General features: G+C 47.7%; 1 protein-coding gene across 1 annotated transcript; it reads left to right on the plus strand.

Moving 5' to 3' along the window:
• On the plus strand, positions 131–17064 carry UBE2G2 (ubiquitin conjugating enzyme E2 G2). Its single transcript, XM_021394211.1, has 6 exons — positions 131–288; positions 5862–5897; positions 5991–6036; positions 11545–11663; positions 13133–13273; positions 15081–17064. Exons 1-6 carry the CDS (start codon positions 246–248, stop codon positions 15191–15193), a joined length of 498 nt encoding a protein of 165 aa, XP_021249886.1. The 5' UTR covers positions 131–245; the 3' UTR covers positions 15194–17064.

Below are 20809 nucleotides of genomic sequence, written 5' to 3' on the forward strand. Positions count from 1 at the left end.
CGGGCTGCGCTTTCTGCCTTTCGCTTCCGGCGGCTTTTGCCCCCGCCCCTAGCCCTGCCTACCGCCGCTGCTCGCCCCGCCCTCAACTTGCCGTCGGCACTGCGCCTGCGCGGCTTCCAGCCAGCGCTGGGAGGACTTGACCCGCACCATAGAGGCGGAGCGCTAGCGCGCCCCCTACCCTCTTCCTCTCCTCCAGCCCGCCCGGAAGCGGCGCGAGGCCGGGCCGGGGCGCTGCGGGCCGTGCCATGGCGGGCACGGCGCTGAAGCGGCTGATGGCTGAGTACAAGCGTGAGTAGCGGGGCTGGGCCGTGCTGCTGTGGGCACGGGGGCTGTGGGGCGCCGGCCTCGGGAGAGGGCTGGCTGTGGGGCCGGGGGTCGTGCGGGGGCGCCGGCCTCACTGCCTGAAGACTGCCTGGGGCCGAGGGGGGTCTGTGGGGCAGGGGCGGTTCTGGGGCTGATCTCCGAAGAGCGACTGCGATAGAGTGTCCAGAGGACAGTGCGGAGATGGGGAAGGGTCTGAGGGCACACGATGTGCGTGTGAGGGGCGCAGAGGCCCCATGGTTTATTTGGCCCAGAGCACAAGAGCTGAGCGGAGGCCTTGTGGCAGCTGCAGCTCCTCAAAGGGAGGGGACGGGCAGTGCTGAGCTCTGCTTTGTGCGACAGCGACAGGGCCCGAAGGAACGGCATGGAGCTGCCTGCGTCAGGGGAGGGGCAGGTGGGTGTCAGGGAGAAGTTCTGCCCCAGAGGGCGGTGGGCATGGCACAGCTTCCAAGACAGCGGGCACGACTCAGACTTACTGGCTTCTTAACGCAAAACCCAAAACAAAGCAGAAAGGTGACGGAGTGCGTAGCTGGTGGGCACATTTAAGTACAGCTTAATGAGGAATGACCTCGACTTGTTTGTGTAAAAGTTGGATGAGCTGTGGCTTTCAGACAACGGGGCCAGGAGAGCCGCTGCTGCTCACACCCCGCCAGAGGGAGCTGGGAGCCTGTGCCGACCTCAGGTGCTGCTGATGCCGGGTGCTGGAAGGATGGAGCCCTCTCAGGGCGCTTCTGCCAGCATGAGCAGTCTGCTTCCAGGTCTGCTCGTGAGGTGACCAAAGGTGGCTTTCTTTTGCGAGATAGACAGTTTGCTTTTTGTTTATTGGTTTTGGTCTTTCATGTTCCAGTCTTTTACATAACAAAAGGTAGTAGGATAGGGGAAAATCCACTGTTTGGTGGGGGATGGTGCTAAGCTGTAAGAACTGGCCACAAGAGCTGGCTGGCCTCCTGCTTCATGCTTTGTGAAGGCTGTTTGCTCTTCAGGGATGTGGAGCTGGTTGTCACTTTGCCTTGGTGGATGGCTTCAGCCTGTACCAAACAGAGTATTTCTGAGTGCATGTTTTCAGACAAAAACGCATGCTTGGTCTTGGGGCATCCTGCAGAGCTCTAACCCATCCGATGGTGACAGCCAGCCCTGGTCTGCTGACATGGTATCCTAGACATGCTGCCTTTCTCTGTTGTAATCCTGAAGCGCTGACCCAAAAGCCTGCCACAGCGGGACTGGACTCTGCTCCCATCTGCTCTCCTACGTAAGACCTCTCTGTCCCAAAAGTATTTCTGATGCTTCGTTGTTGAGAAAATTCCCTATGTTACTAAAATGCCTTACATGAATGAATTGTTAAGAGAAAACTGGTGCTAACCAAATAAAGAAGATCAAAAAGGATGTTCTTTAATGCTACAAGCAGACATTGTGTGAATCTCCTTTGCATTGTGACCTGATGCAGCACTTGACATGACCTGAGATAACATCATGTTTATTATCCTCCTTTATAAACACTTTCCCAACGGTAGTAAGATAGAGTGTTGTGAAAGGCAAAAGTAATGAGCTGTAACTGAGTGTGCAATACTCATTCTGCAGATGTGAATTCCAGAAGTAAAGCAGAGGTTCCAGTTCCTGTGGCTGCCTGCATGGCCCTGTGCTGTCTTCATGTCTGGGGTCATGTCTTTTAGTGGGTGCTCTTGTCCAACTTCACCAAACAGCCCAGCCCACGTGGCAGCCCCTCCCCAGTGCTTCACAACTGACCGCAAAGCTGCAGCCTTGTGGAGTATGTTCTGCTCTGCAGAAGTTTTCTTCTTTCTTTCTTCTTCCCTTTACATACTTCTGGTTGCGATAGAGATGTTTGGCTGTCGGTGCTTTGCTGGTGGTTACATTTTGTTTACCAGATTGCTGATTCTTTCTTTTCCTGCTTATTTTTTTAAAAAAGGAAGTTTTGACCTTTGATTTTCTGTGTGTGTGCATGGTTAAATCTGTTTATTGTTAGCATATGTAAAAAATGTTTGATGCTGTGAGAGCTTTCAACCTGCTGGAATGCAAAAGCATTACCTCCTTCTGGGATATGCATGTGAAATGACACTGCTTTCCCGTCCAGGTGGAGCTGAAGTGAAGGTGGCTCTGAGCACCAAGAAGATTCATTTCGTTTTTGTCCTCACTTAGAGCTTTGTTTGCACGTTTGGAGACTGAAAGCTTTTTGCTGTCTCACATATTTGTTTGTTTCTATGCTCATGTAGATAAAGCTTTCAAAAATCAGGTATAAATAAAGTATGTAATTCCTGCTGGAGCATATATTCCTTGAAATCTAAATTTAGAATATTTAATAGTATTAAAGCCTAAAATTAATCTCTCAATAGGAGCTTAAGCTTGTGAGATTTAAGAGATGGAAACCTGCTGCTTCTGCCTTTATCGCTTCCTTGGTGCGTGCTCTAGAAGATATCTATCTCAAATGTTTTAAATCCAAAATGGGTTACTTGGGAAACACTCAGTCAAAGCTGTAGATGTGCAGGACGTGCAGTGTTTGGTTTCATGCACCTTGAAGAAAAGCAAAGGGGTGACTGAGCAGTGAGTTGTAACTCTGGCAGGTATCGCTGGGCGTGGCGCAGGGTTAAAAGCAGGAGGTTTGAGTAAGGCAGATCTGCATCATGCAGAACAGCAGGGGTGGAGAAGTGAAATGGAAAGGGAGGCGCTGAGCCTGTGTGCACCCAAATCTGTCCCATATTCCCAGCAGAAGTGCTGTGCTGTGGTTGTGCCAGCTTTTCCCTTTCATTCAGTCTCAGTTTAAAGGCAAAGCTTTAAAGCAAGGCTTAGCTCCTCTGCTGCAAGCTGGGACTTCATTGTGTTTGCATTTGGAAGCAAATCCCCTGGCTGTGTGCAGCACAACCGCCGTGCAAACCGAACGGGATGCCTCGCGGAGGATGCAAAGCTTCAACCGCTCCAAATGCTCCCAGTGCTGAAGAGAGGCATTGTTCTGAGGCAGCTGGTGGGCTGCCTGCCACGGGCTGCTCCCACATGCACCCGCCACATGTGTGTGGCAGAGGGCTTGCAGCCACCCAGGCTCCTGGGACACCCCAGAGGGGCTCTGGTGGGGTGTAAATGCTCAGCGCCTTACCTGCCAGCTTCTGCTTTTCCTCGAGTCTCTCTGCTCATCTGTTTTCCTCTTTGTTTGCCTCTTCAAAACCTTTTTTTTTTTTTTTCCATTAGGATTCCTTTTCTGAGTTTCCATTTTCTCCTTTTTGCCACGTTGCCTGTTCATCCTCCAGCCCCTCGGAGGTCCCCAGTAGGACGTTGCTGCTTGGGAATTTGCCCTGTTTTGATTTCAGTTTTGGAAGCTGCAGTGGGACTGAAGCAGCTGCTGCCATGCCAGCTCCTGGCACCTCATGCTTTGTAGCTCTTGAAAGCAACGCACCCCATTCCTTTAGAGTGGTTCTACAGAAACTGCACAGTAGGACGTGACTATCCGTGTGTAAAAGGCCTTTTTCCATCCTAAATATCTCCTCTAAATCAAAGCTCCTGTGCCCGTTCACTGCCGGGTTACCGCCTTGCCTGGTCCTTCAGGATGGAAACCTGTCTGACCAACGTCTGAGGGGAGAGGTGAGTAGGGAGAAGTGGAGAAGTGAGCTTCCATCACTCTGCAGGTTCCTTGGTCCAGGGGATTTACTTCATGATTCCCAGCACCCAGTCTTGCTTGGAGAGCTGTGCAGAACCCTTTGGCATGGCTGCTAAACCTTGCATCCAGTCCCATCAGCACAGTGTCTGAAATATCAGAGCTCCCTGGATTTTCAGGGGGAATCGTAGGAAATAGCAGAATTGTGGGGTCTTGTTGGTTTGTTTTCCCTTAAAGAAAGAGCCATAAGATGGATCCACATAGCTCCCAGAGCTCCCAGGTTTGACATCTACGTCTGGCTAGAACTGTCTACAAGCAGAGCTGCTGCAGATTCACTATCAAGCTGGAAAAACCTGCTCTGTAATGTCCCTGTTCTTGTATTCAGGATGTGTTCAGCCCTGATACTGACCTCCAATCTGCTGCTCTTCTTTTGAACTTGAATCTGTGCTGAAGCTGATGGCAATCAGCGTGAGCCGGAGGGTTTTGCTGTCTTTCCTGCCAGCGTATCTCAGTGGCTTTTGAATCCATCGCTGCTCTGAGACAAAAATCTGCGTGCTGGTTTGTGCAGCATTACCCACAGCTCTCGCTTACAGCCCAGCAGGAATTAGGTTAAGCCTCTCATTCAGCAGTTCATGACTTTTCATCTTCCCTGGTGATGCATTGCTGCCTGCTTTCAGGTAGAAGCATGTACGTGGTGTGCTCTGCGGTTGGTGTCTGCATGGTGTGAGTCCCTAGTAGAAGTTCACTGATGAATCGGGAACTGTGTCCGTTTCCTACACGGAGCAAGGGTGGGTCAATCAGAGCATGCTGTGTGCAGCCACGACTGTGCTGTTGGTCTGTGCTAACTTACACTTCCCAGGCCACACGGGGCAAGATGGATTAGATCTGCAGAACAGAGGCGCTTGTCATATCTCTTTGCTTCTTCTCCTTCACCTTTTTGTGTTGTTTTGGGTTTTGTGTTCAGATGCTGTGAAGTCTAAGTTGGTACAAATAGCCTGTAGCAATACAACCGGTTTTCTCTTTGGGTTGTTGAGTGTATACCTGTATATGCAGTAGCCCAGTGCCCCATGCTTGTGAAAAGGGGTTTTTTTTGCCTTGGTTCTCAATTTTAAGTTGTTGCCACTGGGAAGACAAGTTTTGAGAGCTTGAAAAAGCGCAAGACCTCAGACAATGTCCTTGTCTCTAAAGCAGAGAGACATGGATATGACAGATGGAGTGCTCAGTGGATGGCGAGTTGGCTGGATAGTTGCACTCAAACGGTTCTGGTCAACAGCCCCATGTCTGTGTGATGTCCCTTGGGTCTGTACTGGGACCACTATTATTTAACCTCTTTATCGGTGATGTGGACAGTGGGATTGAGAGCACCCTTGGCAGGATTGCTGGCAACACCAAGCTGAGTGGCTGCAGACAGGGCTGCCATAAAGAGGGACCTGGACAGGCTCGAGAGATGGGTCTGTGCAAACCTCAGGTTCAAGAAGTGCAAGGTCCTGCACCTGGTCAGGGCAATCCCAAGCACACATACAGGCTGGGCAGTGAGAAGATGGAGAGAAGCTCTGCGGAGAATGACTTGGGTGTTGGTGAATGAAAAACTGGTCGTGAGCCAGCAGTGTGTGCTTGCAGCCCAGAAGGCCAACTGTATGCTGGGCTGCATTAAAAGCAGCGTGGACAGCAGGTCAGGGAGGGCAGTGTCTCCCTCTCTGCTCTTGTGAAGCCCCATCTGGAGCACTGTGTTCAGCCCCTTACAGTAGGGGGCTGAACCTGATGGTCTTTAAGGTCTCTTCCAACCCAAACTGTTCTATGATTCTGCAATCATTTTGCTTAGAAAATTGTCTTGCGTGGGCCTTCTGGATGTCAAGCCTTGCCCAGAAAAGCATGTCCAGAAGATTCTTCCCACGGTGTCCTCAGGCTGTGTTAACATTCCTTGTCTTTTTTTCTTTTACAGAACTGACCCTGAACCCACCAGAAGGGATAGTAGCAGGTGAGAGGCTGAGCACTTGTACACTGTGAAGTTGGAGCCTTATTTTCTGGTAGCTCTGAGCATTGTTTAATGTTTGTTTGTTTTTCTTCATAGGTCCTATGAATGAAGAAAACTTCTTTGAGTGGGAAGCTCTGATTATGTGAGTCAATATTGCTTCTTTTTCTGAAAACAGCACTTAAACTCTATGAGTACCTTCTGGGAAAATAAGATTAAAAAGAACAATCCTTACCAGTTTTGCATTACGTTGACCTTGGCCTACCTCTGGCTGGAAACTTCTTTTCTGATCCAAACTGGGAATTATATTTGGAATTTAAACAGTGTGACAGAGGCTGCTTAAGTGATGACTTGTCGTACAGGTGTCATAATAAGAAACACTTGGCATGTGTAACTTGCAGATTTTACAAGTGTCATCATTCGGGCTCCACTGGATATATGGTGTATACAAACACTGCAGGAAACCGTAAATTGCTTGTAGATCACACAAACATTGCTCAACTGCAAATACAGGACAGGTTTCCTCCAGTTTTAGGAGGAGCAAAATGATCAGATAGATCATCAGTGATAGGAGAAAAAAATCAGTATCTAAAATTAGTTTACTTACTATTCAAATTTCTTGTAGGAAGAAATGAAAGAGAATTGATCTGAGGTAGCATTGAAATTAAAAAAAACAACAGAGCAAAACAGTACTTTAAAAATCTTTTAAAGTTCTTTACATTTCATGAATCAGCTGCTCTTGAGAAGATGTCGGGTGTGGTGGTTCCTTGCAGAACTCTTCTGCTGGCAAACAGCTCTGATCACACCCTGTTGTGTTTTGGGGGGTGACAGACTTCTGCCACAGCTGTGTCCTTCCGCTCCTGTTCTGATGGGCACAGTTGTTCACAGCAGAAGTTACCTTGAAAAGACAAAGTCTTGCCCAGCAGCTTACAAATCCTCTCTCACTTGTTCTGCCTTACTCATGCTGTCTGTACCCTTCCTTGGGGAGTTTTGGGTGCATGGAATAACTAGTGCTTTTTACAAGATGAAGTCCTACAAAGTTGTTGGGCGGGAAGGAAAGAGACCTCTGTCGCTCAGGTCTGACAGTTTATACACATGACGCATAATGAGATGAGGAAGTTCCGGTCCTGCAGCTGCTGACCTGGCAGTAGGGCTAATCCACGCTCTGCATTTCTTGTGCTCTTTGGTGAGAGTGGTGCTTTCTGTCCCTGCTGGGAGCTGGGCGCAGGGCAGGCTTTCAGCACAGCTCCTTGTGCTGGATGACCCCTTGGAGAGTGTTGTCCAAGCACGAAAAAGCATCTGGCGCACAAGCAATGCCATTACTGTCAAGCTGTAACATATCACCTATTCAGCACAAGCTGTGTGGGTGATCCTGCTTTCTTGCAAGTGTGAGGCTCTAAGTTATTTTAGTCCTTGGTAGATGGAGATTTGGATTAGCGCTGCTTGTGTGTGGATCGACACGGAGGGCTGATAAATGCCTCCGCTCATTGCAGCAAGACATCCTGTGATGAACAGGTTGCACTTCCCGGGAGCTCAGTCTCCTGAAGGTAAACACCAGTCATGGAGTTAGGTAGATTACTGTAGCCAAAACCTTTCACATTAGGCAACCATGGGAGCTTTCTCTTCTTTCTGTACGTGGGACAGTAACCACTTTTCTGCAGCATGCATTTTGTGATGCACCTACCTCCAGCTCAGAAAGCCGTACGTCGCTTGGTGTTTAGAAAGCCCGGGGGATTTATTGCTCTTCTTGGAATGTGGAAGGAAATTCCTGTCCATCACTACTTTCTAGTAGCAGAGATTTTGTGGTTGACAGCTTTCATGGGGGACACAGAATACTTCCGTATTTGATTCATTACCTAGAAAATACCTTTTTTTGATGTTTCCCTTAAATTCTTAAACAGCAGAGGATCTGCTTGCAGACTTGAAAGCCCTTTAAAGTGCTGAGTGTTGAGCTTCAGGTCTTTGTCAGCGCTAAACGAGAGGCGGAGGTGCTTTTAGTATCTGTATTGTGTGTGTGTCATAATAAAATTATATTTTAAGGTCTGCTAAATTCTGAAGCTGTGGTACAATAGAAACATGTTTACCCTAAACACGTTGGGTTACTTTGTAGTCTTTACAAAACTCTATTGGTAAACGTGTTTGAATATGCTTGGAAAGCCAGCTACATGACTTGTTTATGTTTGTGATAATCTTCTTGAATGTTTTGTAATCTCAAATGTGCTGTGTGAGACTGTGGGATTGAAAGAAGTGCAGATGAGGTAATTAAAGTAAGGTTGACTTAGATTTGTGAAGGATGAAATGCAAAACGTAGATAAGTACTGTAGTAATGAAAAGAGATCAGAATGCTTCGCTTCTTCTCTCCACACGCTTTCTAGAAAGCTATCGTACATCATCACAAACAAATCTGGAGAAAAAGAAAAGAAATTTCAGAGAGGAAAAGACATCACCCATTTATCAATCTGGAGGTGGGCTGGGTGATATTACAAAGACTGATGTAGAACCTTGGCCCAGAGACTATTTTAAAAGGCTTTTTAAAATAATAATAATAATAGTTTGTATTTCCAGTGTTCTTCCCTGCAGCAGCAGTGCAGGATAAATGTTGAACGTGAACGTTCTGCACTGACATGACTGAATGATAGGTCAGTTCTTACACTTATGGATTAGAGCTGTAAGTTGAAATGCAGTGCGGTAATTTTTCTGAATAGTGGAAGCTTACAGCCTGGTGTTAAGTGTGTCCTTCAGATAAGGCATCAAGCAGTAGCTGACTTGCAGTATTTACAAAAAACCAAAGTTTTGCAGCCAGCTACCTCATTCCTGGTGATAAATAGCCCCAGCACATCAGTAGAGGTTATCAGCTCAATGCCTTGACACTGCGTGAGGTCTGACAGGCTGCGCCGTGTTATGCGAGCTCATGAATTTAACGTTTCAAGACCAAGCTTTGTCCTCTAGCATGGAATTCCCCTCTTCAGCATCTGATGACTGTGGGGTTTGGTTGTTTTCCGCCCTCTTACAAATGAGAAACCACTTACAAATGCACTTGAAGCCATGGTTATGGCATTAATTGCTGTTATCACTTCACTTTTCCCTCCTATTTTAGCAGACACTACCCTCGTTTTTTTTCCTCCTGCCTAAGTAACATCAAGCTCATGGAGTTCAGAGTTCTGTATCTTCACGTTATGTCTTACGTCACTGGAGCTGTTGCTAACGTGATTTTCTCTGCTTTGTATCCAGCATCTTTACATTTAGCACAGACACTGCAAGAATAATGCAAGTTTTCATTAACTTCTGGAATTCGAATCAATGTCTTTGGCATAGCTGGTGGGAGCAAGACAGGACAGGAAAGAAACAAATGCATGCACAGGGTATGGAAGGCTGGTTAGATGGCAGTGCACAGAGACTGAGTCAGATGTAAGGCAGTTGGTACACATTCAGGTCACACGTTCCCTCTGACCCTAACTGAACATTGCTCTTGGTTCCTACTGCATTTCAGTGCCTTGTGTGATTATAGAACTGCAAAATGCTTACGTTGGAAGGGACCTTCAAGATCATACAGTTCGAACCCCCTGCTCTCCCACCGGACCAGACTGCCCAAAGCCCCATCCAACCTGGCCATGCCAAGAGTAACACAGATGAAATGCTATAGCAGCTGGCAAGATGCTGATTTTTACACTACAGAAATGTAGAAATAGCTTTGTGGTCCTTGAGACTGAAGAGGACTAAAGGGAAGTAAGTGTTCATTACCAGCAGTGGCTTGGGTCCTTCCTGGGCTCGATGCTGCACTTGTCACCTCTCTGCAGCTTGCAGTCTGGGTGTGCAGGGGCTGGACGAAGTGTGCAGAAGGGCATCCCGTGGGGAAGGGGATGTTTGCTGGCCTGTTGGCTCAGTGGAAAGGGTGCCACTGCTGTGCTCTGGGCTTTTCCTGATCGGGGGGAGCAGCTGGGAAAATCCCAGCAGAAGACACAGAGGTCCTGAAAGTGTGATGTGCTGTGAAATCCCTACCGAGCAGGTGGTGTGACTGCTTAAGTGCCACGCTTTTTGCCTTGCTGGCCCTGCTGCTAATCCTTTTTGAACTGAAAGCAGTAAGTTTAACCATTGTGGTCTTCGGAGTGTTTTGTAGTTGCAAACGCAGTCTTGGATTAACTTTAATGATTTCTTTGAAGTTGACCCTGGCAGCAATGAATGGCTGAAACAAAAGCAGTGTGCTCTCTTAATCCAGGGCCTAAAATGGAGCATGTTGGGTTAATGGGTTTGACAGAAGAGCCCTTAAGGCTGTGTGTTTGCTCTCAGAACAGAAGACACCCACCAGCTTTATGTACATACTCTTAGAAGTTCAACAATAAGCCTTGAAAATGCAGCTGGAATTAAAATACTTGTGAAAAAATGCATTCAGTTTACCCTCAGATGTGAATATTGAATCCTGACTAAATTTAGGGGAAAGACCAGAAAAGGAGCATACACAGCTGAGATGCTTTAGCTCATTCTATGTAGCTGCATTTCTCTAATCTCACCTCGTGTCAGTATTCAGGTTTAAAGCGTTTAGGTCTCGTGTCTGCCAGCCAAGCCTTCTGAATCGCAGAGTTTAACAGTGATCCTCTGTAGGGCTTTAGGTTTTGCCTGTCTCAGTTTGCTTTTTCTGTAGGTTACCAATGCGCTCTGATCTGTTCAGAGACTTGGACCATTTGGCTTTGTGATTTTTTTGTTCCTTCTGGCATTTGTGGGTTGGGAGGTGGGGGCACAAATATATTCCTAAATCTTGCTTCCCAGGCTATGTAATCCTCATTTCCAAAGCTCTCTACTAAAGACGTGAGGTTTCCTTGGCTGAGATGTTAAGTGACAAAGCCTATTCCCTGATCCTTCCAATCTGGGGAGATGGAGTTTGTTTTATAACTTCCAGGTGGTTCATCAAGTTGGAATAAATCACATCAAGTAAACTGTTTTGCTTACCTTCCAAAAGTGTTTGGTATAGAGAGGATAAAATAGTTGTCTTTGTACGCTCACTTGATTGTGCTTTGAACTAGATGCTGAACAGAAGAAGGAAATGTTTCTGCAGGAACCTTGATGAAGTTGTTTCTTCTCTGTGTACATTTGAGGGAGGGAAGGCCAAATGCCTGAAGTCTGCAAAGAAACGGGGTTGTCCTGGATCTGGCAGCTATGGTCCCTGGGCTGCATTTTATTTTTACAAAACATCGTGTGGTTGCACTCGATACTGGCAGTTTGAATCCTCCTAGGTTTTATAAGCTATTTTTGAGCTGAAGCATTTGACATCTCTGTCTCTGCAGCCTAACAGCATCTTCAAAGACGCAGGAGTCCCACACCTGCCTCTGCCTTCTCATGACGTGCAGACACTCAAATCCTGGAACATGCCTTGGAGCCAGATACTCCAATTATAGCCAGACACACCCTGCTAATTAAGCCGTGTTGTGACCTTCCTAGTAATTTAGTGTGCAAGCTTTGATATTTTTTTTTATTTTTTCCCCCCATTCCCTCCCAAACCCCATATTTGGATTTAAGTTTATGAGGTGTGGGATGAGAATGTTTTAACTCTTAGTATTCTGGAGTAGATGATATAATCCAAACCTAAGATGTCTCGTTAGACAAGAAGCTGGTGAAAGAAATATATGTAACTGGTGAATCTCTTTTTATCTCTTTCTAGGGGTCCTGAAGATACCTGTTTCGAGTATGGGGTTTTCCCTGCTATTTTGAGCTTCCCACTTGACTATCCACTAAGTCCTCCGAAGATGAGGTTCACGTGTGAGATGTTCCATCCAAACAGTGAGTCTGATGCATGGGGAGAGGGGGGCTTTTACACCTTGAACGAACAGCTTCTGCAGTGAGAGAGCAGGCATCCTTACCCAGGGATGAGTGGTGCTCTCCCTGTCCATTCAGTAGGCGTGTGCGGTTATGCAGCAATGTTGCTCTTTGCTAGGGTCATTCTGTCTTTGCCACATTAATCCTTATATACCTTATGGTGTTAAACGGTCCAGTAGATTCCAACATTTCCATTGCCTTCAAGATCATTCCAGGAATACTTGTAACTACTGCATAAACAGTTTAAAGGTAAATGTTTTGTACATGATGTAAGATTTAGTAAAACAATACAGACTCTTTCCAGTATTGCTCTTTAATTTGTATTTAACTAGTGAAAATTTATTCATATTGACCAAAGTTTAAATGCAGCTTTGTTTGGCAGCATGGCTTTTTTTCCCATTAAACCAAGGCATGGTCTTTCGGAAGTCCAGGGTGCTCTGTCCATGCAGCTGGCACATTTGCAGGCCTTTAATGCTAAAGAGTTTGCTGGCCTTTCTGCTACCACTCTAGAGCTGAGAATACCTCAGCTTTATTTCTCTTGGGACTTCAGGGGAAGGAGTTGAAGTAGCAACAAGTACAACTTTTTGTCTTGGACTGTTAAAAACCTTAAAGCTCCTTTTCACAGCCCAGAACACTGCTTTCTGGAGTCAGTCCTGGCATTTGCTGTAAAGTTGTTAATACATCTACCAAATCAGCATGGATTGTGATGAGATTGTTGTCATCACCCAGACTGGATGGACTGGGCCCGTGTTTGAGGCTATTAGGCCTCTGCCACTTGAGAACAATAAGTGGCAAACACTGACCTGCTGCCTAGGGTTTCTTTCTCAGCTGGCATTCCGGCACTTGTACAATGCAAGTCTTAGTCTCAGCTGGGAAGCTATTTATTTATTATCTTATTCCAAGGAATTTTGCATTTACTTGAAGTTCCTCTACTTTCCTCTTCCAGAAACACTGCTGACACAGATTCTTGCCCATTTAATCCACAAAAAAGCCCATATTTTTGTTCTCACATTGGGGTCATATCTATCCGCACATCACAGCATAGAGCGGTGTCCTTTGGTGGAGGGCTCCAGCACGCATTTGGTGATGTGTGACTGTTACCCTTTGATTTCAGTAGGACTAGTCACCTGCTTGGAGCTATGGCTGTGCACTAATGCAGGGCTTGTTCCACCAGGCTGCAGCTGTTACTTGTTCCAAGGAACCTCTCATTGGTTGCTAAGTGATCTAAGTGCTTCCAGCAGGCTTTCCTTGGGGAAGATGATTTGTAAATTTGTTTAAAGGAAGTTTTTGTTAGATTTTTGTCTTCCAGATTTTTTTGCAGAAGGAAATAAAAACTGGATTTATATCAGTCATATGAAAGCAAAGTCCAAAAGATCTAGAGGGGCCAGGTGTTTCCTCAGAGTAATAGTTAATCCCCTGTACTTCTTGCACAGTTTACCCTGACGGAAGAGTTTGCATCTCTATTCTTCATGCTCCTGGGGATGATCCCATGGGATATGAGAGCAGCGCTGAGCGGTGGAGTCCTGTGCAGAGTGTGGAAAAGATCCTCTTGTCCGTCGTTAGCATGCTGGCAGGTAAGGGCTGGGCTTTTATTAGCAAGAGCTCAGGTAGCTTCTGCTTGATACGTAGCTAAAGCTTCTCCTTGCATTTTCACACTTAAACTACTTGGCAGCAATCAGAGTACGTAAAACCCTCATATTTATTTATCAATAAACCAATTTTCTTTAAATAAATGGGGAAAAAAAAGTGAATTAGTAAAGAGGTGTTTCCAGCTTTCTAACAACTGCACTGTGTTCCTTCTGGTCAGCAGCAGCCAAGCACAGAGTGATGGTCAGGTGATGGGTCCTGAAGTTCATCTGTTCCTGCACAAAGCCGTTATGGATTTGGCTCTAGCACCTGAAGGGTTATCAGGTAGATCAAATCAGTGTGCTAGATAGGAGTCCATGGCCTCTGTTTACCAGCCAGTTCCCTCAATTTCTGTTTGTTTGCCAGCCTGGGAAACGTACCCCCATTCTGCCATCTCTGATACAAAGGAAGCCTTCTTGAGAAGCAGAGTGTGGTGAAAACATTCAGTGCAACTTCTTACTTTAAATCCTGCAAGAACTATGGACCGGATCTCTCATGTACATCTTCCTGAGATGGATCTTTTCTGCGTTGTAGACAGTGCCACTGAACTGCCAGAAAGCGCAGAAGCATGTCCCTGAGAATCGGTTCTGAATGATGAAGGTTTAGGTTTTAGAAGCAGCGAAGCTGATCAAAGAACACACAAAAGATTCTTATCTGTGACTGTGTCAGCTTCAGAATAGCAACCTGCTGATGGAATCTGTCCAGAGACCAGTGGCTTGCTGGGCTCCCTGTGATCTCCAGGAGCATGGCTTGTTGTACAACCTTACCTAGACTGCTTTACTGGGGAATCGTCAGCTCTCTCTCGTTCTCTGATCCTGTTTTCCCCATGGCTTTTGAAGGAATTAGTGTAAAACATCAATTGTCATCTTCCTCCAGGCTGCTGGCAAGCTCTCAGCTGTGGCTCTGCCAACAGAGCAAACCTGAATTTACCAAACGCAGTGTCTTGCGCATCTGTCCCAACTGCTGGGTTTTAAGGGTGGATGAGCAGCATTGTATTGAGAAAAACATAAGCCTAAAGCATCTGCCATGAACTGAGTTGTGGTGGATTTGGACCAGAATGTGAAGCAGAATTGAGTAGAGTATGTTCTGAGTGGCTTGTTTAATCCTGTAACAGTTGTCCTGCTGTGTGCTGACCATGAACCTGAGAAATCCCATGCCTTGGTTTACCTCTCTACAAAAAGAAGTGTTTGAGTTGCAGGGTCTTAATGTACTTTGTAAAGCACTTTGAAATCCTTGGATGAAAGATATTGCAGAAATGAAAGCGTTTTATGATGAGTTTTTTTTTTTTTTAAATAGAACAAACCATCCAAAAGAGGGGCAGAGCCTGTTTGGGTGGCCTGCTTTGTGGGCCTTTGTGTCTATGAAGCCGCAGAACCAGAACAAATATGTAGGAGGGAGCACTGTGCAGTTTTACAAACCTTTGACAGCAATGCTGGTAACACACAGTGGTTCTCTGTGTGCATGCTGGGGCTCAGCTGCCCAGACCATCAGCAAAGTGAAAGTCTTTCTCTATCACTTGTTTCTTGCCTGAAGCCAACCTTGCTGTGGTGTTTGCTTGTGATCAGTTAAATGAGAACTGTTAGGCAGTCCAGCAGCTGTCACTGGAATTCGTTTAACGGTGTTTCAGCAGCCCCAAGCAGGGGAAGTACACCAGAGCCACAGGGAAGTGGCAGTGCAGAGATGTTGCTGAAGAAGTGAGCTGATCTTGCTCAGTTGCCTGCCTGCCCGCCGACCTTTCTGTCTCTCTCATTTCAGAGCCAAACGATGAAAGTGGAGCCAACGTAGATGCCTCCAAGATGTGGCGGGAAGACAGAGAACAATTTAACAAAATTGCCAAGCAGATTGTGCAGAAGTCGCTTGGACTTTAAGCTCACAAAAAGACTGAAATGTTTTGTATTACTCTCCACCCGTAAAAGAGCAGTGCTCAGTGCTGGTACCAAAAAGGAAAACTTTGCAAAACTATTGGTCTAGTTCTTATCCTTCATTATTTATTTACCGTCTCTTTTCTGCTTCCGCTGCTACACAGAAGCCTCTAGTTTACTCACTAAATTGTATGGGAAAGGGATTTATTGCTAGGGAAAATGATGGGAGCAATGCTGTTTCACAGACTGTTTGTTGCTACCTCACGTCATGGTATGGAAAGCTTGGAGACTTTGCAGTCTGCGGCCCTCTTCTGTCAATCTGCTGTTGGAGAGCAGCGCTGAGTTAGATCACCTGCTGGAGGAATTAGTTTTACATTTGTATAGGTAGCATTGCATTGGGAATGCCAGTAGACAGAAAATTAGTATTAGTTTTATTATACCAGCTAAGTTAAGGACAGCGTTTGCAGTCAGAACTGATTTGAAGCGTGGTTAACCAGAGAAGCTGTAAAACAGGGTTGTAGTCAGAATGGTTTAACATAGAAAGTAATTCAGCACCATGTAACTTGAAGATCCACGTAGTCCTTGCTAGCGACTGGCTGGTATTCCTGCGTTACACTGTGAATTTGTACTGAGCCTTTGAGTTAGGGTTTGCTTGGAAGAAATCCCAGGAGTTGATTTACTGCTCCTTAAAGACAATTCAACATAACCTTTACATTCAGTTAGAGGTGCAAAATGTAAAGACTGCTTTCTTAAATACTTCGCTCAGGTTCACTGTGAGCCCTGGGTATGTCATCTGCAGCCTGAAAATGCAGTGAGATTGTTCCTGCTCCTCGGGGGATGTAAAGTATCTCTGCAGTTTCGTCAGCTTTTCTCTCCTGGAGCCATTTGGACGCTCAGAAAATGAGGCACTGCTGGCCTTTGCCATCACAGCCCATCTCACCCAGTTTGCAGGTGAAGGAGCCTTTGCCAGCTGACGCAATTAATTTTGTAAAATGGACTGTAACACTTCTTTATACTGAATGCTGTAAGTAGGAGTCAGAGACAGCCTCAGCTCTGTTCTCTGGAGGATGGTAAGATGCTTGTTAAAAGTGGCAGACCACTGTAGCCCACTTCTGGTGGCAGGAGATGACTATCTGCAATGCTTTGTGAAGCTGCTTAGGAGCCGCTGGTGACCTTTGTGCTTTGCAAGTGAGACTTGTTTAAATCCAAATCTTCTCCAGTTTATTACAAGCAGTCATGCCCAGGGATGGCATGTGAAATCAGATTTTGTTGGCTGCTTTAAAGGGGCTACATTTGAGAAGGGCTGTTTTTCTAGGAGAAGACTGCGAGTGGAAGGAGCTGCGCTATGCAGAAAGCTTACAGAGGAGGTGGTGTGCATGTGCGTGTGTTGGACTTGTCAGTGTTTACGTCATTCTGCCCATGCTGCGTGTTCAGATTGCTGGGTGCCACCTTTCTGCATCTTTGAATCCAGAGTTTGTATTGCTGTCGCTTGCTGAGCTTACCCCTGTAGAAGCAATTCTTGCCGCTTTGGTGGGAGGTTGCAAGGGGGACCCAGCGTAGCGTGGGAGCAGAGATGACAAGATAGTATTGTACCTAACTAGTATTTCAAGGCATACAGGAAAATGTAGCACTTATATGCAAAATGAGAGTGGTTTTTTGGATTGTAATATATGAAGTGTAGCTCCTGCGAGTACCTTGGCTGCTGCTGGAGAGCTGTGTGCACCACAGAGCAAACGCTGCGCTCAGCAGACATGGCAAAATGGGGCTCTTTTTAAGTGCGGAGTATTTTATTCACGTGTCTGCTCATTATTTTAAAGTGGGATTTAGTCTGTATTCTGAAAATAAAGTGATTATATTTTTTTCCTTTCATAAATGTATGCAAATGTATTTCAGTAAGTGTTTTTTATGGGTATACAACTGGTCAAGAGTCCAGTTTCATTGCGGGCCAACAAAGTAGAAGAGTTTGTGGTAATGCAAGTAAAACACTGGGGATGCTTTAGAGATGTGGAAGACCTGACGCAATTGCTGCGGCTTTCCAGGCAGGTATCTTGTCTGTAGTGATGGCGATCATTCGATATTTCAAAGAAAACTAAAAATCTGGCAACCAGCAGGCATGATTCAGTTCGCCTCTTACAAAGGTTTGTGATGATCTAAGTCTCTGGCCTTAGGAGGGTCTTGTTATGGCAACAGGTGAATCATGTTCTTCTGCATATCATTCCGAATGTGCCGATGCCGGATGTCAGATCGGGGAGGGACAGTTAAATGGAAGTTCTCCGGGGGAATTGGACAGTGACTCCAAAACAGAGTTGTCAGGCAGAGCTCAGCACAGCCTGCGCTGTGAGCTTCCGAGCACGGGCAGTTCTCTGCGGCTGGGGAACGCCTCGACCTTCCCGCTTGTAACGCTGCCACTTGGATGCTGTAATAGCCTGCCCTGAAAGCTTAATCCTCTCTCTTGAAAGAGTACTCACGCTAGCAAGGTGTGTAATGCTAGCCAGTAGCAATAATTTTCTGAGCTGTTGCCTTTTTTCTGCCTGAAACAGTTACTATAAAACACATTCCTTGGGGAGTGTCAGAATGCTACAGGTGTTACGCGTGCAAGCAAAGTATTGAAGATTAAAAAAAAAAAAAGGCGCAAGAACTCTTTCTGTGGGTAATATTTGCCTTAGGCTTATACCTATCTATCTCTATGTAGAGGCTTCAACAGAGCTGTAAAAATGCAAGCAATGTCTTTTCTGGAGCCTTTGTGTATGCGTACATATACATGCGTGCGCTTTTTTCTTCTTGGCAAAAGGAGCGGTGTCAGAACACACACGGTGGGATGCAAGCCGTTCAGTAATTGTGTTGTGTGTGAGTGCATGCGCACCCTTCTTTGAAAGTGCAAACTGCTGCGGGAGAGGCGTTGGAACCACATGAAAGGGCTGCAGCTCTGGGGCAGAGCAATCAAGAGAGTGCTCTTCTGCTTTTTTTTTTTTCTTTGGCTTGAGCTGGATGTGAATGGAAGGAAGGCGGTGTGCTGCCTTCAGGATGGAGCTTTGCATCTCTGGAAGGTTCTTGCTTTACTCTGACTTCCTTCGTGTCTTGGAAGGATGCTGTGCGTCTTCTGCCTCTGTGAGAGCAGAGAGGCACAGCCGCCTGCCACGTGGCTTCCCCTGGAGAACCAGGGAGCACATGGAGGAGTTAGATTCAGCACGTGTTTGTTATTTAAGTGTTTTTAAGATGCAAACTATGTAACGAGACCTCTAAATACTGAACGCTTCTTACCTGCACAGAGCAGTTTAACATGAGGGTGGACTTGCAGGAGCAATTCCTGCAGTGTTTCTTCCTGGGACTCCTGACCATGCCCTGTGCCACTTGTAGGGCATCGCATCGTATTGTTTTGGGTACAGGCTGTGGCTGCCGGACCAATGGGGTGAAGGTGCTGAGCACTGGGTCCATCACCACTGCCTGAATCAGGTGACACCATTTGCGCTGACTCAGTCCCATACTGGGTCTGGCTTTTGAAAGCAGCTCACACCCTGGGATGGAACTGCAGCAGCGGAGCAGATTAAGGGGTATGTTAATATATAATTAATGGTAATGATACGGATGGTGGGTTATTACAGGGTAGCTGCTTTGCGTGAGTTTGAGCCTCCCTGCACTGTGCAGAGCTGGGCACCTGTGGGCCAGGAGGAACCTGGGGGCTGTGGGAGGTGGGTTCAAAGCAGCAGGCTGCAAGATGGGGCATGCTGGGGGGCGTGGGGCACCCACGCTCTTGGATGCTGGGCCAGGCACTGGCAGTCTCTCCGCCCACAGCCAGGATACCTGTCTTGCCCCAAAGCAGGTTTTTTTTTCCCATGCCAAAGCAATTTGGCCAGTTGCAACCCAAATTTGGGCTGGTGTAACAACAGCTTCAGGTGGGTGAGATCTCATGCGGGGGCAAGGCTTGTCCCACTCTCAGGCTCTCCAGGACTGGGCGTTTCTTGTGGGAGGCTCCTGGACCTGGGGGTATAGCCAAGCCCCAGGAGGCCCTGCAGAATCCACATAGCGTGGGGGAGGCTGGGCTGCTGGAGGATGGCTCAGCAGGGTTTCTCTATCGGGCGAGCTCAGGAGCAACACTGCCTGGTGGCCGGCTTGCCTTTGCTGAGCCTGCCCACACTTGGTTAGCTCCAGAGCCCACTTTCCCTGCTAGGCCCCCAGATGTTGTGCTGACCAAGGGATGCCAGGTGGGAAGGCTGAAGAACAGGTGTTTTCCACCCCGCCTGGTGGGAGAGGCGATGAGGAGTTGCATTTTGCCTTTGGCCCTAACCTGCTTTGACATGGGATCTTCCACCTGGTCACACCCAGGGTGGGAGTGGGTGTGTTCTGGGGTGCCCGTCTCTTGCAAGCCCTGCATGGGGCAGGATCGACCATCACAGGGTGGTGGGGCTCAGCACCTTGGTGCCTGCTGTGCTCCCTGTCCCTCTCCTGGCTCCAGTGATCTTGCCTCTGCTCCCGCCAGCCTCTTGCTCAGACTTCAAAGGTGGGGCCGGCTGGATGAGGAAGAGCTGTAATTAGGCTGTGTTCAGGGAGGGAGCTAGAGCCTGCATGTTCTGCTCACATGCAGCTCTGCCTCCTGTGCCCAGCAGCAGCCCTGTCTTGCAGTGGGCAGCCCCACCAGCACCGAGGCTGCTCTCCTGATGCAGAAGGGAGGCAAGACCTGGTCTCGCTGTGCTGACCTCTTCTTCCTCCTCCTTCTCCTTTCCCAGGGCCTGCTGGCTTGGGGACAGAGGGGCTTGCTGGCCCTAGGCGTTGGGTTCCTGGTGCTCCGTGCCTGCTCCCACGAGCAGGTTGGGATGGGGATAGAATTTGCCATCAATGCAGCTCCAAGTGCAGCGGGGCCTCTGTGCGGACGGCGTCTCTGGGCAGCAGCGGAACCAGCTCTGAGAACTTCTGGAGAAACAATAGCAATTGTTCTCTTCCTTTGTTCCCTTCCCTCCCCGGATGCTGCAGAAGAAGGAGCTGTGCGGGTGGGCAGAGTGCGCTGCCCCTGCGCCACACTGCCCTCAGCCTTCTTCCAAGAAGTGTGTTTGTATGTTGGGCAGCGCCTCGGCACCGGGCGGTAAACAGAGGCAGCTGTTCCCAAAGCTTGAGCTGACAAAGCCTGAATCATCGCTAACAATAATAAAAGCTGTCCACAGGGAAAGCAGTGCAGTTGGGCCATGAGTTGCTTTGGCACAGGGCAGGATGTCTCCTTGCAGCAGCGAAGCAGAGTGGCTCTGATCAGGTTCGATGCCTGAGCTTAGGATGCTCCAGCTGCCGGTGGGGCCGGTGAGTGTAGGATCAGGGAACATCCCGGAACTACAGAACGTCCCAGGCACGTGGGGACAAGTCCTAGGGCTTCCCTGCCTTGGTTTCTCCGTCCGTTTGTCACCCACTGGCTGCCTGCTGCAAGGGCTTCCCGTGCAGGGCAGGAGGCTGCTAGCTTTGTCTGGAAGCCCGCAGAGCGCTGGTGCCGCAGCGGGGTGGGATGGTAGGACCGGAATCGCCGCTGGGGGCTGGCGGCAAGGCATGCAGTCAGAGCGCTTTGTGATTTTGCGGTGGCATTCCTAAAAATGGTGCCTTTTGCAATCCACGTGGCCCCTCGCCAAAACTTTCCTGGCAGAA

Source organism: Numida meleagris, chromosome 4 (assembly GCF_002078875.1).
Source record: "Numida meleagris isolate 19003 breed g44 Domestic line chromosome 4, NumMel1.0, whole genome shotgun sequence".
NCBI lineage: Eukaryota > Metazoa > Chordata > Aves > Galliformes > Numididae > Numida > Numida meleagris.